This window comes from Falco naumanni, chromosome 5 (assembly GCF_017639655.2).
Source record: "Falco naumanni isolate bFalNau1 chromosome 5, bFalNau1.pat, whole genome shotgun sequence".
NCBI lineage: Eukaryota > Metazoa > Chordata > Aves > Falconiformes > Falconidae > Falco > Falco naumanni.
This window is the reverse complement of record NC_054058.1, coordinates 69431702-69448448: the sequence shown is the minus strand read 5'-3', so window position 1 is coordinate 69448448 and position 16747 is coordinate 69431702. Positions and strand designations below refer to the sequence as shown.

The window sequence follows — 16747 nt, the reverse complement described above, 5'->3', positions numbered from 1 at the left end:
TTCTCTGTTATTTGGTCTGACACGCCACTCACTGTACTGTTAAGACATAACTCAGATGACCTTCCCCTCTACACTCTATGTGTCTGGAAGGATAGATGAGTTTTCTCCTGTTCCTTGTGAAAGAATCAGCATCACTGTAGCAAAACAAACCCAAACCACCACCCACCCTGGTTGTGCTAGCAAGGTACTGCAGTACATGGGAGGGAGATTGCCAGCAGTGAGTAACAGGTAATGTAAGTAGGGTTTTGCAGCAAAGCTGCTCAACGTTGGGGATAACCTGCATGCTGGGGGCTGGGACCAGCCTATGGTGAAGGCTCAGCACTAAGCTTTCACCCCGACAGCACGCAGCTGGTGAGCTCTCAGCTCCAGCAACTAACAGCAACGTGCTGTCTCAAAAGCCCTGGTAGAATTTGTGGGAAAGCAATATCACTGATGAAGAGATGTGTAATTACTTTATAAACCTTAACTAGTCTCCTTCCCATCCTCATGCCTCCCATCCTACAAGGGGCTTTCTTTGTACCAGTCTTCACTTACTCTTCCTCATCCTAGTGTTTTCTTAAGGCTCCCTTGTGGTCTTATTTCTTGCCCATCATTCCCTCAGAGCATCTGACACCATTGTCTGAGGCACATCACTGGTGTCAACATCCTTAAACACAGTCCTTCACTGTTACCGTGTTTAGCTGCCTGCCTTCTCCCCTTTTCCCTTCTGCCCATCACCACAATTAAGTGCCTGTTAGCATCCGTGGGTCGACAGGATGGGAAACCTGATGGCTCTGCAGGGGATGCTGGTGGTCCCAGTGGCTGGGGGGGGGGGGGGGGGGGGGGGGGGGGGGGGGCAGGGAATGTGAGTGAGGCCACAGGAAATGTCCTCTCTAGCTCCCTGTCTCAGAGAGCTGACGTTTTCTGTCCAAAGCTGTGTCTTTGAAATGCACACTTAGACTGGCATCTGAAATCATTCTCCACAATGTTATTAATGCCAGGAGGGAAAAGCGCAAGACCGAGGAAAATGAGAAACACCCAGAGACAGAAATAACACAGGGGGAGGAAAAAAGTGCAGATTATTCATAGCATAAGCTTCCCTGAGTAGAGAAGAAAAAAACCAGTAGCAATGGAAAAGGTTTCTTGTGCATGTTGGGGGAGGGAAGAGAGAGGGATACAAGATAATCTTGTTAAAGACAGCATCAGATTACTGGTGTTGTACAACAGAACTGCTTCTGCCCCTCCCGAGGCTGCCTGTACCCCCCCAGGACAGGGGGGTGGAAGTGGGATGCCAGGCTTCCATAAGGTGAAGAGTGCAGTGTGGGATGCGGGGAGCAGAGGGTCCTTCGGCTGTCTGCAGAAGATCCCTCGGGAAAGAGGATTGACCTAATTTTGTTTTGATTTTTATTTTCTTTCATCCTTTTTTATTTGCTTTTCTTCGTGCCTCTGCAGGATATTAATTAAAATGACAATGACTTTCAGCTTTTGCCTTTCAAATGGGGCCACCTCCATCTCTGGTCCTTTCTCAGGATGGCAGAATCTAAGCAGAGGATATTGTCTTTAGAGACAAGACTAGCAAGACTATGCAGAAAAATAAGTGAAGCTGAGTATAGTGTGACTGAATAAGACAGACTCCAATATCTGTCCCTGCCTGCAGAGGGAAGGTAACTCATTAAGTGGTATGTGGATGAGTAGTGAGCAGCAGTGTACCTAGCAGCCCCTCGGGTTGATTTGCTGAAAAAACGTACACACTACCTAGACTGGTAGAAAAGCTCTATTTTTGGTGGTGTTTAGTTTACTGGCCATTCCCTGAAGTGCACTGGTTTCTCTCTGACACAAGGCCACAGGCAGACATGCTCTTTTCAGTCTAGCAGGAGTGATTGAACACACCACTGTGGCCACCCGCACCTTCCTGTCTGCCTCCATCTCATCTCCTCTGGTGGCTTAAGCGAACCCAACCTGGCCTTGCACTGAAGCAGATGAGAATCTTCCACAGCCTTTGTGACAGCAAAGCAGTGGATAGCAGCAGAGAGGCAGGAGCAGACAGCTGGTTGCACTAACATCTTCATCTTGTTGAAATAAGATTTGTTAGTACTTCTGTGTTACGACGGTGAGCTTTTGATATGAGGGATGTAGAGCTGGTCAGGTGACAGATCCATCTAGTCTCACATTTTGTTTCCAACGATGACTGTTAGCAGATACCTTGGGGATGTTGATAGGGCTGAGGGAAGGATGCTCTGATGTTTGCTAGCATAGTCTCACAGCCCTCAGCAGCTTTATCCTGATATAACACTGGTTGCACGGGAACTATGCACATTTTAACTATTCATTGTGAAGCCGTACCAAAACTGTTAAAGCTGTTGGTAACTTAGAAAAGACCAAAATAGGCAGGTGTGGAGCGAGGTTTGATCTGCTGTGTGGAGAAGGTGTCCCAGGACTTCACTTTGCGAAACTTAGCTTTTAAGAATCCAAAAACTATGGGAATTGTAGCCACTGGGATGTGGGACTCATCATTCTTCCAGCTGAGCTCTTGAGCTCTTCCAGTCCATGCGTGGCTGGTGGTGCAGAGGCTGAGCCCTCCAGAGCAAGTGTCCTCATCTCTGTACTCCCAGGTCATTTGCTTCTCATTTTGTCTCCACTTGCTCACTGAAAATGCCCGCTAAGTTGTGGGTGTAGACTGAGGTGCCCAAAGAACAATCTGAGCCAGTGGTAAGCCACATTCACCTGAGACCTTCTGAACCAATGTGTCTCCCTGCTGCCTGGTGGCACTGATGTATCTGCATTGGTTTCTGGTTTGTCGTGACGCACAGGCTTTATATGGAGAGAGCTTAGCATGATCCATTTGTCTTACAGAAGCCACAACACAACTTTTTAGTCACCACTGAGTTGGGCTAAATTTGAACAGCAGAAATATTTAAGAGAGGAGGGGCAGGCTTTCCATCCTGCTTGCCTTCCCCTGAGCCATTTAGTACATCCTCTTGATTAGTTTTTCATTTCAAACCAGTCAGTAAGACACTGCATTCTTGAGCAGCCCTCTCTGCTTTATCCTGCGAAACATTATTTCAGCCTGATAACGTAAATCCTGCTGTAGCTTTCAGTGATATTAATAATTTCAGAGAATTCCAGCAAACAACTGGGGTGGATCTGCTTTTCATACCCCTTTCTATAAGGGCATACTCTCCTGAGTGTTTCCAAATTAAATGAAATCATGATCACTGGATCATAGAAGCTGCCCACCTTCAACCTTATTTATCATGCTTGGCTCATCTCCTAGAATTAGGGATAGAAAAGCTCCCTACTTGGAAAGCTAATCAAAAAAACACTTAAAAATTCTGCTTTCTAGAAAATAGTTCCCCTGTGTAGATTTTGAAAGGTTGTTATCCTAAGCCAAATAAAAATTCATTTAAGTTCTGACTCAGTGACAATATTTTTCATAGCTGGAAATATTCTTTTTTTTTAATTTATTTATTTTGCTTTGGCTTTTTCTTAGTTCTTTTAGATTATTGCCTGAGATCTGAGACTTGGGTAGGTTTTTTTTATTTGTTAGATCTGAGAATAAAGCTGTCACTGCCATTAAATTTTTATTGGCCTTGTTCAATCTTTTCAAAATTTCACAAGTTGGCTGTTACGAAGGGGAGAAGAGACTGCGAGGTTAATGTTACAAACAGATGTTATAATTAAAATTAAAGAGTATGATAATATTCCTCAGCCTTGACTACTGGTCCCATTTCATGCTAACAGTACGGCATACTGGGGCACGGCTTCATACTGCCAGGTCTGTCTTCTCCCAGCAGAGAAGCTGAATGTTTTTGGCTGCTGGCATGGGATGCAAAGTGGCCCCAGAAGGGAAGAAGTCAAAAGAAAAGGCATGTGCATAGATTTCCTCTCTTAAAGCAGCATGAATTACAATGCAAATTGTCTTGTAATTTACAGCGGTGGGTTTCCCATGGTGTGGTCTCTTCACCCTACAAAAGAGAATATGAGTAGATGGCTGGTGGCCTTGCCAGCGGCAGCACAGAGGGAGACAATCGACCATTAGCGCAGAGATCTTGAAACAGGCAAAATCAGAAGGAACCGACTCGCTGTTCATGTCACCTCTGTGCCAGACATAGCATCCGAAGCCTTTTGATTACTAAACTCTCCATCCATTAATAAGCGGTAGGTCAGGGGCCACACATCTCTTGCAGGAAGTTCTTCCTCCCTTTTTATGTTTTGAAGAGCCTGTAAGCCATGATTCTGTGGCAGCTGTCCATTGCATCGACAGGAAAGCTGATCCTGGGTGAGTAATACTCCCGAAGCACACAGGGTAAGAGTTGTTCATGCAGAGTGGTTGCCTTGTGCGTAACGTGGAGGCTTTTGATTGTCTTACTCCATAAAGGAAAATACGGCAGTGTTAGAAAACATGCTGAAATTTTTCAGGCAGGATTAATTTAAAAAAATTACATGCTGTGACGCTTCATCCTTGAATTGTTGTTCAAAATTAACATTACCTTGTTGCAGTGTAAAGCAGTGGGAACGAAAGAAGAAAAAATGCTTACCTTTTTTCTGGAAATATGCCTTTTCTCCCACATCTGTGTTCAGACTGCTGCTCCCATTGTTCCCTATGACAGGTTTTTTGCTTTTTGTTTCTGTTCATCCTTCTGATTTCCCTGGTTCATTTTTGATACAATATCTACGCAGCACAAGAAATCAGGTTGTTTGTTTGCTTTGCAATACACACAGGGTAAGGAAAGATGTAGGATGCAAGTCCAACATGTGGTGTGGTGCTTTTGTGGCCACTGTCTTAGACAAAGACAGCAAGACTGAAATGAGTAACCGCTGCATTCATCTTCCCAGCCCTAAGCATACCTGTACTGCTGTCCAAGGAGCAAACCAACAGGTGTGCACTCAACAGACAAACATGTGCATCAGAGGCTAAACAATATTTTTTTGGGAGGTGGGTGGGAAATTCTAAGGAAACGACTACCAGGATTGTTTTGCAAGAGCTACTGAGCTCTATCTAAGCACAGGACAGAAAAGAGGCTCCAGATTCCCACAGCAGGATCTGTTCCTTCTTGCCCTGGCTTGCAGGCTGGCTCAAGACGAGTAGTTCGGCTGGCAGTCTCTGGGTGCGGTTGTTGAAGGCAAACTTTCTTTCCTGCTTGGAATGACATGTGAGAAGCTGGTGGGGTTTACATCCGTGTTAGGAGGGCAAGGTGTTTGTCATGTTTTTGTGTCATACTTCACCTGGAGCTGCGGTTACACATCCAGTTTCATAAAACAAATTCAGGCAGCTACTGAGAAGAGTGAGTAGGCTCTCCGGGCATCTGCCATGCTCCCACTCCCTTTCTGGCTCTGGCACAAGCATTCATGTGGCAATGTTGTCAGTTTTTAACTAGATCTGATCTTGGTGACCATATAAACGTTTGTGCTGGCATGAGGAACAGGATTGGAACAATTGGTGGAGAGCTGGAACCTCATCTGTCAGTCTTGCACCAGAATAAAATGACCAGGTAGCTTTGTTACTGAGCTGCTTCTGCAAAGTTGGAGACTCAAGTCTTCTGAAAGCGAGGTCCTTCCTAGCTCCCGTTCGTTTCTTTTTGTATTACTGCCTTCCTCAGAGTTCAGTTTTAGCCAGGTGTAAGAACAACCGTTAGGGAGGAAGGTAACTACATCTCTAGACCTACTTCTAGAGTTGTGGCTCAGATTTCCAGAAAACCTGTTGCTTGAGTGGGCAGCCCAGCTGGCACCAGCCCTGGTATGGCTAGAAGGAGAACGTTCCAGCCCATGGCCAGCACTCAGATCTGGCTTCCCCTGTGTTCATAGTTTGGGTCCCTGCAACCCAAGGGGCCGGTTACAGCTTTGTCTCTTGTATGCTGAGTAGCTGCGCTGCTGAATCGCTTGGTGCAGGTAGTTCTTCATGATGTAACTAGAGGCTAGCCTCAGACTGTCACTCCAGACTTTTTAAGGTGTGTGTATCCTGGCGGCTGTTTCTCAGCTGCTCATTTTGCCGCGCTGTCTCCTCCCTTGGACATCCAGTCCTTCCACCACTGGGTGTCCTGGTCCAGGTTCAAACCAGCCTAGGTAACCTATTCCCATTTACTGTGCCCCCCGGTCCTTCCAAAATTCAAAATTTTTGCAGTAACCTGTGGCGAGCACTTGATTTGTTTCTGGTCAGTGTGCCACCTTCTCACAGAAAGTGGAAAAAAGTAAATGAGTCAAGGCAAAGGGTCACTTGCAGGTCTGTGCTGTGTACTTGTCAGGGCTTTGCATCTGAACCTTCTGTGGGAGGAAAGCTGCTTAGTGCTAGGGGGGTTAGTTTGTTTCTGTTTTCTTTAATTCAGTTAATTTCGCAGAACTGAGTAGAGAGTATATAGCTAAAAACTAAACTGACATCCACGCACGTGGGAGGTGGAGCAGCCTCTTGGTCCAGGGACAGATAGCCAAGGGTGATGGATCTATGTGAGGAAACTAATGTAGATCAGGAGCTGGGTTCTTCTTACATATCATCGTAAAGGCAAGAACTCAATATCCTCATGTGTAGAGCCATGATGAAGATGACAAGGACAGTCAGCCTCGTTTCAAGTGGGAGCTGAACTAAGTTGCTCAGTGCATCTGTAACCTTGATTGGGTTTGGTCCCTATGGATATCATGCAGTGAATGAACGTGAGCAGATGTATGTCCACCACAGTGACTCTGAACAATGTAATGGGCTGGTCCTTTATGACCACACCGAGTTTGCTAAAGTGCTCTCAAAGATCTCATTGTGTTGTAAAGGCCTTAAATATCATGCTGAAGTGCCAGAAGACAAAGGTAGTAAGATTTTGAATAGGGCTTGTGAGGTTAGGCACCGATTTCCTGTTACTCACCTGTAACTTACTCGAGGTTCACATGCACACTGCAGGGTACTGCAGCCTGACAAGTCACTGCACATCTGCTGAGCCAAATTAGCCATTTATCTTTTATTTATCAGCGCATACCCTTGGCCTGTGGCAAATACGAGATGAACAAATTAGGCTTTTGGCCTTCCTTCACCGTGGGCTAAATTGAGTCAAATGATCTTGCATAAGCTGTGGGTTGAAAGCACGTGTGTGTGCATACACGGTAATGGCCTGTGTACCTGTGTGCTTCTGTGCTTTTTAAATTACACTGGGTGCCCACCTGCATCTTTGAAGACATTTTACGCTCGTAAATCTGTCCCCCGCAAAACGAGCTTGCCTGTGGTGATGAGAATTTGGGTGCAGAGATGCAGGTATTCAGCTTTTCCCCGGCGGCGGTGGCAGCGGATGGCAGCTGGCGGAGGGTGGGGTACCAGCTTGAGAGGCTCTTCCTCCCAGGCCTGCTGGGGGCTTTTCCTAGCTGATTTTATCAAATGATTGCAACTCCTTTTATCATGCGGATATCCTGATACCTTAAAAAGAGCAAGTGTTACTCCATCGCCTTGCTGGCACAACTGCTGCTTAATACCCAACTCCCTCTTCTAAGTTTGCATTTTTATTGTATGACCTTTTCCTCCAAGCAGTGAGTTTTTAACTGAGCAATAGCAAATTGCAGCTGAGGAAAGTAGATAGAAAATGCAAAATCACTCTACAGTATGTAGCTTTTTAATCGCATTCCTGTGTTCAGTAAAAGTAATGAGATTTCTTGTTTATATTTGTAATCAGCAGAGGCAACTGACTGTGATGAGAAGCCGGACATTTCTCTACTACAAACAGGTAAAATGCATTAAAATTTTTATCAGCTTCCAATGTGCATTTGTTTATTTATGGCACAGAAGCAGTTTTCAATAATCCTGGTGTGCCATATACAGTCAGGTAATTGCACACAGGACCCAGTTATCTTAAGTTTTGAATGGCCTGTACTAAAAAGCAAGTGCATCAGAATCTCACAATTTTCCCCTCTATTTCATATTCATAAAACCTCAAGGTTCATGGTAGCAGCTAAGCTAATAAGGCCAGTAAGTTACCCTTCTTATGCCAGATAGGGAATTGTGCTCATCCCTGTTTTTTCTGGGACTTTTTTTGAATCCTTAATGGCGCTATTGGTAGGGGCAAACACAACAAATTGTATCATAGCATCTGTTCAGTTGTCCAAAGTTAGCAATAATATCTTGGGTCCACAAGAGGATTGCAGGGATCCTCACATGCTAGTTAAGTGCTGGTTTACTTTTTCTGTAAGTGCAGCCACCCTGCCTTAAAAGCCTGACAGTTGCTGAACAGCAGCTTAGCAATGCAGCTGTGGGGACTAGGAAATAAGATTTTTGGCACCCTGTTGAACATGGTCTTGAAAGCATGTTCAGGCTGAGACTGAAATTTGAAGCACCCTGTCATTAAGAGTCAGTCCATCAATAGGTGCCTTGGTGGCAGGAGCTGAGCTGCCATCCTCTGAAAATCCAGCAGGGCCAGAGTCTGGGGAGGTGGTCATTCCCCTGCAGTGCAGTCGTTTCCCTGTCATTTCACCAAGATGCTGGCTGTTATCCCCAAAGCCAATTCAACGGGAGGGAAGGTCTTGAGCAGACAAATAAGGTCGTGGATTATGGTGCCTTTTTATCATATACCTAAGGTGCAACAGCAGAGGGTGGTTGTGGATCACCAATGCTGTTGCTCTGAAGAACAGGATGGGGCTGATGCTGGGTTGCTGAGCATGTGGCACAGTATCTGGAGGCTATGGGGTGGATGGGAGAACACTAGTACCATTGCAGCATCTGTCTGTTGTGCAAGGGCTTCCCAGTCTCTCTTGCGTAAGGGCCGGAGAAGGAGCTTGCACACACCGCTGCTGTGTGCCGGCGCAGCAGATGCCAGCCGTGGAGCGCTGTTGTTGAAATCCCGCTGTCGGAGCACGTGCAGTTACTAAGGAATAGGACCAGCGAAGCAGTTGGGAGGACAAGCAGCTATAGTCTTGTTCTGGCATGGACCCAGTGGGGGCTGGGAGCACGCGCTGGCTGGGAGCTGCTGTGCTGCTTTCTTGGCCAGCCACTGGATGATGTTTCAGGGTACGGTTGTGATAATAGATGCAGGAAGCTCTGGTTTGAAAGGTCTCTTCCAAGTGACATCCTGTTCGTTTCTTTTATCAGGGAGGGCAGCAATTCCGTTGCAAGAGGACACTCATAAAGGTTGCTAATGTGACGTAGTGTTATCTTTTCATTGATAATTAATTGTATTAAGGAGCAGAATTATCGGATTGCTGTGCTTTTCTTTGAGCACAGTTTCTGTAGTTGCTACTTGCATTGTACATCATTGTTGGAAGCGGTGTGCTGAGATGGTTGTGGTAGGGACAACTCCCTTTCCACTCCACAGCAGATCACCATTGCGGTCTGCTTGCTGGTACACCTTTGAGCATCCATGCATGCAGTTTTTGAGCCGAAATACCTGTTTGCAATGTATACTTCTTTGTACTATCTGTGGAAGGATGCCTAAATAAACCACACTGCAGTTTGCGTTGGTGGGGGAGGTGATGCTCACAGGCTGTAAGCCAAGAGTTTGACTCACACCCATTATTAGATGTGTGTGAGTGCCTCTTTATAGTACGTATCCATGTAATATCATAGTGTTCTTGGAAGCAAATGATTTAAAGTGATATACAGACAGTATAATGACAGTAATTATGACAGAGAACCAAACTACAGATGCTTTCTATCAAGAAGTGTAGCAAAAGAGGTGGGATACAACTTTTACAGAAGCGTTTCCCTGTCTTAGTACGACTAGTTTTATAAAGGGGTATTTCTGACAGGTTCTTTAAAGAGAGCTTTCATGCGATTTATTCAGCCTGTCTTCTCTGTTTAGCTTGAAAAACCTTTGGGGAGGAGTCCCCCTGACTGCGGGTTTATACAGTGCCTGCGCAATGGGCCTCGGTTGCAGGTGACAGCTAGTATCAGCTAAATCACGGCCTCAAGCTGCGCCAGGTGAGGTTTAGATTGGACACAAGAAAAAATTTCTTCACCAAAAGGGTTGTCACGTCCTGGAACAGGCTGCCCAGGGAAGGGCTTGAGTCACCATCCCTGGAGAGATTGAAAAGACATGTTGACATGGCCCTTAAGGACATAGGTTAGTGGTGGGCTTGGCAGTGCTGGGTTAACAATTGGACTAGATGGTCTTAAGGGTCTTGTCCAGCCTAAATGATTCTGTGACCAGTGGTTAACCTGGTGTGTTGGCAGAGTAAAACCAGACTGAATCAGATTGCTTGAGATGGGGGGGTCTTGCAGGAGATTGTGTGGGGAGAAGAGGTCGAGTATGGAAGCTATCTATGACAGACATCAGGTGGTTGCTCTCTTGGTCTTTTTAAATTTTTGAATTGAACAAATTTTCAAAGCAAAAGCACCCAGAGTGAACGATTTGAATCAGCAGTTAAGTGTTGGTGCCAAAAAGCAAGGGAAAACTCAGATGCCTTGTTTCTGCCTTTCCTGCTCAGTCAGTTGTGCCTGTGACACCGGCGATGTTAGGAGCAAGATCAGGGTATGCGTGGACTGGTGATGCTGACATGCATCTTTGGATCACGGCCTGTGGCTGGCACTTTGTTTGAGACACCTCCATCAGAAGTGTGGCTGCTCTCAGCTCCTCATCACTGGTGGGAGAAGGTTCAGATCAGTTAAGGTTGTGTTTGGAGGTGTCTCTCCTCTGGTGCTGGCAGGACTGGGCGCTGAGCACGGTTGGTTGGCGTAGGTGCCTACAGCCAGGTTTGAACCTGCTCCCGCTGTGTCCACGGTAAGCACAGTCCTGGACTTTGAGGAAAGCAGGGGATGTTTTGTTTTCAAAGCCCTCTTTTGGAACTCAAAAGCCTTGTAGAAAAATGGAACTGATGTATCCTCATAAAACTAAGGAAGACATTTTTGCCCAATTATATTTTAGCACTTCTGAGCAGAAATCATGCTCCCATTTTAAAATTGCCCTCAATGCTAAGAGGGCCTTTGCTTTAAAAGCTGTTGATTGAAGGGTGTTTAAAGTAAATTGGAAGAACTGTGACAATTAAACTTGCTGGGAACTTTGGTGCATTGACAGATAAATCTCAAGAAAATACTAGAAGAATTGTCTTTAGAAAATGTTACCAAAGCTTGGTCTTCCACAGTTCCAGCTTTTGCACCTAGCAAAAGCTGGAGGCTGTGTCCAGAGCTGAGCTGAGACAGATCGGGCAGCTCCAGTGGTAATTATCTTGAACTGAGTGGAAAGACTGATCAGTTCCTTGGTGATACAGGCACCTGGAAGGTGTGAGATAGGTCTTTATCAAGATGTAGATGTGACATCTTTGGGAGTTTTTCTGGCTAAGTTGCTGTTACAAAAACACTTATTTTTGCCTACGATTTACATGAAGCACCTGGATTTTGTGTTTTAAAAGAAAAACCAGAGGAAGGCATAACCCTAAGTTCTGCAAGTGGAAATAAGTGTCAGCCAGCTGCAACACCCTTTTCTTGAATCCTTGTCTTGAAAATTGGGTTTGAAAGATATATACAGCCCTGGACCGTGAGAGAGCCCTCCTTAAAGCCATGCTTTGGACCACAGCTGTGCTGAGATTTTCTATCGTTTCTCCACACTGGGGTTAATTTCAAGATGAGAAAAAATTTTGATATCCCTAGAAGAAGCCGAAACACTAACAACCCAGTCGTCAGGTCCAGAGGTGATACAGCTTTGTGAAAAGATGAGAGCAATCTCTTAGCAAAAAAACAGATGATAAGAAAACAGCAACGATCCAATTCTATATAGGTTGTCTCCTTTTCTCTTGAAATACATTTTCAAGAAAATGAAACTTCAAAAAAAAAAATCTTTTCGAAACCTTAAATATAAATCCTTTATTGTAATACAAATCTTTATCCTTTCAATGCATGATTGTATGAGTCTTCCCTTTTCATTGGGTCGTATTTGCCTCTCAGGCTGATTGATGTCTGTCTCCTATTTGCCCTGTGTTCTTAGCGTTCTCGTTGTAATTCTTCTGTCCATCTTTCATTGTTCTGTTTAGAAAAAGCACGTTCTTAAAGTGCTTTAAGAAAGATGGGTTATAATCATACTGTGCACCTTTTTATATGTTTTTTATATATATATAAATAAATATATATATATCCTCCCGTATGCATTTAGACTGCTGTGGAGTGGTGGGGTGGTTAGTTGTTTTTTTTCCAAAGAAGATCCCACAGTATGTACTGTAGGTTTAAAATTCATGTGGTGCTTTTTTCATTTCTTCAGAACCATAACTTCAAAGGGGTGAGCATCACAGTGTAGTTTGTGCCTAAGTCAAATGCAGCTCTTTACATCTGAAGTGGGGTGCACTGTATGTTGTGTGAAAAACTTTGCTGGCAAATTTAAAAAAATTACTTAATTTGCTTTTCTTTATCCAGTTGAGCTCTACTGTAAATGGAGTTTAGCAGCCACTGCCTGCACACACACCAGCAGTTCAGCCTCATCACAAAAAAGTTAGAATGGAAATATGTAATTTCCATCGTTTTAATTGTTTTGGGTTGGTTTGGGTTTTTTTTTTTGCAGGTTACTGATTTCTTAAATGTTTGTATTTTTGAACTGATTTCTTCAAACTGTCTTCCTTCAGGTAACCTTTTCGACACCACAACAGATCATCTGATAGACACAAACCTAGATTTTTCATCTTGAATTTCACATTCTGCATCAGCGTTCTGAGCGGATAGAAACTTCTTCTCCCTTGAATCATTTTCCCACAAGATCGGTGCAAGAACTTCAGTGTACCGCAAGACATGGACATTCATACAGTTTTCCCTTCGACTTTATGTTGTTTCATGTATTTTCCATGTAACCTCAAATAACGAAACCACCAGATTGCTTCACTGTTCTTCATCTTAATTAAAGATGATTTCCCTCTGTATTCAATGCATTATTTAATTTGCAGGGTATCCACTCTGAAGACATTTTCTTGCATTTGTTTTTCTTCCATGATTGTATTTTTCCACGTGATTGTATGCTTTCCAGCAGTGTTTCATCTTGAGCCACGCAGAGGTGAATATGCACAGCTGGGTGACCCGCCCTGTCCCCGGGGACCTTGGTGGCATTTCTCTCCATCACAAACCCCAGGGGCTCGATGAGCATTTGACTCGGTGAAGCTCTTTGTTTCTGCAGACCCACTTTTCCTTTTGTGGCTGCTGTGTACCAATGCCTGGTCATGCACAGCTGGATTTAGCAGGAAATAAAGCGCAGGATTCCTCCCAGCAGTGCCCGGTTTCCTAATTATAGCAAGGAGAAGCCATTCCTCAAACAATTTCCCCTACGTGCTCCTATTGGGATGGCTCTGGAGCATCTTTCTAGTGCAGATTGCTGGAGGTGGTCATTCTCCACTCGCTTCCCCCTGCAGCCTGCCCTACCACCTCAATCTCAAAACCTATTAGTTTGCTGATTTCCAGGAGGAGGGTCTGCACACTGTGATTTTTCAACCACTGTCCTTGGTGAAAATATTCACCTATTTAAAAAAAAAACAAAACTCACTTTTTCACTGGCCCTCTATTGATATTTCAGCAGTTAAGATGAGTGAATCGATCAAGAAATTGCACTACCCTCTTAGACGTTGAAAGGGTCGGTCCTTTCAGGTCAGGGCTAAGGTAAAATTGTACGTGGCCCTCCATGCAAACCTTTACTTCTGCACCTTTCATCAGCACTAAATTCACTTTAAAAATGGCGTGAAAAAATCTAGAAGGTCTTACCTACAACATCTATCGATCACCAGGTAGTCTGAGCATCTTTCTGCAATTCGACAGAAAGCTTGCTAGAGCCGTTACCATTACGTTTCCTTTCCCTCTGTATATTTTAGATGATTTGTTTGTTTTTAAAACTATTTGGCCTTTTGAGTGTCTCAACAGAAGTGCTATTACAGAGTGGGATGGCTTTCAAAACAGTTGATCTCTTTTTTTAAACAGTCCTAAAGCCTGTTTCTCAGATGTTGCCGAATGCCCACCAGTAAGACTAAAGCCAGCAGGAGCGGTTTGTTCTCTCGGCACCTGAGAACCAGGCTCCCAGCCTTTCCCCACCCACCTGCCGTGGACTTTTGGGAATGACCGTTTTCTCTCTGAAACTGTGGAATAGATCGAATGTGCACTGCAAACCTTAAATTTTGAGTCTTTCCTTCCTTTGTGGCTTGGGGTCCCCTGCACTGGGCAGGGGACACTGGTCCGTCGTGTACGTATCGTAACCCTTCAGCAATGGAATCAGCATTTTGTAAATTCAGAAGATTGCATTTGTGTTTACTTACTGTGACTGCTGTTCAGAATTTCTTCAGAAATCTTTTTATAGTGTTTATTAGAGAGAAAAAAAAAATCATTCCATATTTAGGTAAAAATGTCTCAATCTTCTGTATATATGTTTTATTAATATGTAAATATTTAGATATTTTTAAATTACTATGTTCTTAATAAAGCGACAAGGGACTAGTTGTGAAATGGTGTATAACATTGTGTTGTGTTATCGATCTCTGGGAAACTCTCTTTGTCAGTTCAGAAAAGAAAACCTACAATAAATAACTTTAATTGCATGTGTGTTCCTGTGTTCTGTGCTGGGCTCCCCCACTTCAGAGGACTTACCTAGCCGTTAGTGGACTACGTAGAGAAATGTATAGGAAGACGCCAAAACTTACCACCATGATACCATTTTTCTGGCTGTCTCAGATGGAAACCATGCTGCCTGCCAATCACGACAATGTCTATATCCAATCACATAATAACTCTTGAGTATTAAGTGCTGATATGCTTGAAGACTAATTTTAATTGAATTAGGTGCCTTTATAATCTACACTTAAAAGGTTAAGCTCTGCTTCTATGGAAACAACACACAGGAAGGACAAACCAATACGCATAATTTGGAGTAGCTGCAAAGATATATGCTTGGTAATTTATTATCACATCCTCATCAAATGTTGTTTAGCCTTAGAAAGTATTTCCTGCACAAACACGTTCATGGTAATCTTCCATCAATTACAAGGAGCCAGTGAAGTGAGCGAATGGCTCGCCACACCTTTTCTGCTTTATATAAGGAGGGATGGGGACAGATAAATAGCCAGTAAAAAGTCTAGCAAGAGTTGCGTTTACACTTGGGTGGCTGCGCAGATCAGCTAAAGCCAGGTGCACGTCTTGCAGCTGTATGTCATGGTGAGTCAGCACGGGCCCCCTCCTCTGGGGGCCACTGAACAGCTAACTCAGGTCACAGAAGAGTTTGGGTGGGAAGGGACCTTAAAGACCGTCTGGTTCCACCCCTTTGCCACAGGCAGGGTCACCTCCCACCAGCCCAGGTTGCTCCCAGCCCCGTCCAGCCTGGCCTTGAGCACCCCCAGGGATGGGGCACCCACAGCTGCTCTGGGCAGCCTCTGCCAGCGCCTCACCACCCTCATAAATATTTTTTTTTTTCCTAATGTCCACCTAAACCTACCCTCCTTCAGTTTAAAACTTTTGCCTCTTGTCCTGTCACTGCAGGCCCCAGTCGAAAGTCTCTTTCTTGTAGGCCCCTTGTAAGAATTGAAAGGCTGCAGTAAGGTCTCCTTGGAGCCTTCTCCAGGCTGAAGACAGAAACCCTCAGCCTGGCCTCACAGCAGAGGGGCTCCAGCCCTCTGAGCATCTCCACGGCCTCCTCTGGGCTCACCCCAACAGGTCCGTGTCCTTTTGACGTTGGGGACCCCAGAGCTGGATGCAGCGCTGCAGGGGGGTCTCAGAAGAGTGGAGCAGAGGGGCAGAGCCCCCCTCCTCACCCTGCTGTCCACGCTGCTGGTGATGCAGCCCAGGGCACAGCTGGCTTTCTGGGCTGTGAGCACACGTTGCTGGGCCATGTACAGCTTTTCATCCATACATACCTGATCATGGAATTATTTGTACAGGAAAAGACCATTGAGTCCAACCGTTACCCTGGCACTGCCAAGCCCACCACTAACCCATGTCCCCAGGCACCGCATCTGCACATTTTTTAAACACCCCCAGGGTTGGTGACGCCACCCCCTCCCCGGGCAGCCTGTGCCAGGGCTCGGCCACCCTTTCCATGAAGGAATTTCCCCTCACACCCACCTAAACCTCCCCCGGCACAACGTGAGGCCGGTTCCCCGTGTCCTGGCGCTTGTTCCCTGGGAGCAGAGACCGACCCCCCCCTGCCTACAGCCCCTGCCAGGCAGCTGTAGGGAGCCACCAGGTGCCCCTGAGCCCCCCCTCTCCAGGCTGACCCCCCCCAGCTCCCCCCGCCCGCCCCCCCCCAGCCCCTGCCCCAGCCCCTGCCCGGCTCTGGACACGCTCCAGCCCCTCTGCGTCCCCCCCTGCCCTGAGGGGCCCGACCCTGAGCCCAGGCCCCGAGGGGCGGCCGCACCGGTGCCCAGCACAGGCGTGTCCTGGTTTTGGCTGGGATACAGATATTTTTCTTCCCAGTGGTTGGTACATGCTCTGTTTTGGAGTTAGTGCACTAAAACACCCTGATGTTTGCTGGGTAAGGTTTATACCAACTCAAGGGCTTTCCAGTTGCTCAGGCCCTGCCAGCGATAGGGCTGGAGGGGCACCAGAAGCCAGAAGGAGACACAGCCAAGACAGCTGACCCCAACTGGCCAGAGGGATATTCCATACCTTGTGACATCATGCCCAGTATATAAACTGGGGAGAGCTGGCTGGGGGCCGCTGGTCACTGCTCAACGTTTAGCTGGGCATCAGTCAGTGGCTGGTGAGCAGCTGTGTTGTGCATCGCTTGGGGGTTTTTTAGTGTTTGGGTTTTTTTCTTGAGTTTTATTTCTCTTTACCTCCCATTCCATTACAATTTTTATTAGTAGTAGAGTAGTAGTATTATATTGTACTTTATTTCAGTTATTAAACTGGGTTTTTTTTCTA

At 45.6% G+C, this 16747-nt stretch overlaps 1 protein-coding gene across 6 annotated transcripts in view; it reads left to right on the top strand.

Moving 5' to 3' along the window:
- Positions 1-14430, top strand: part of BEND7 (BEN domain containing 7) — a 49158-nt gene extending 34728 nt beyond the window's left edge. For 4 of the 6 annotated variants that reach the window (XM_040595126.1, XM_040595125.1, XM_040595120.1 and 1 more), the window contains 2 exons: positions 7623-7673; positions 12487-14430. In XM_040595126.1, coding sequence (XP_040451060.1) covers positions 7623-7673; positions 12487-12548 — 113 coding nt within the window. In that variant the 3' untranslated portion in view covers positions 12549-14430. Of the gene's footprint in view, positions 1-3912; positions 4259-7622; positions 7678-12486 lie in introns of those variants that run through there. The other 2 variants (XR_005828013.1, XM_040595124.1) reach the window with 2 other exon arrangements.
- Positions 14431-16747: the final 2317 nt, after the last annotated feature.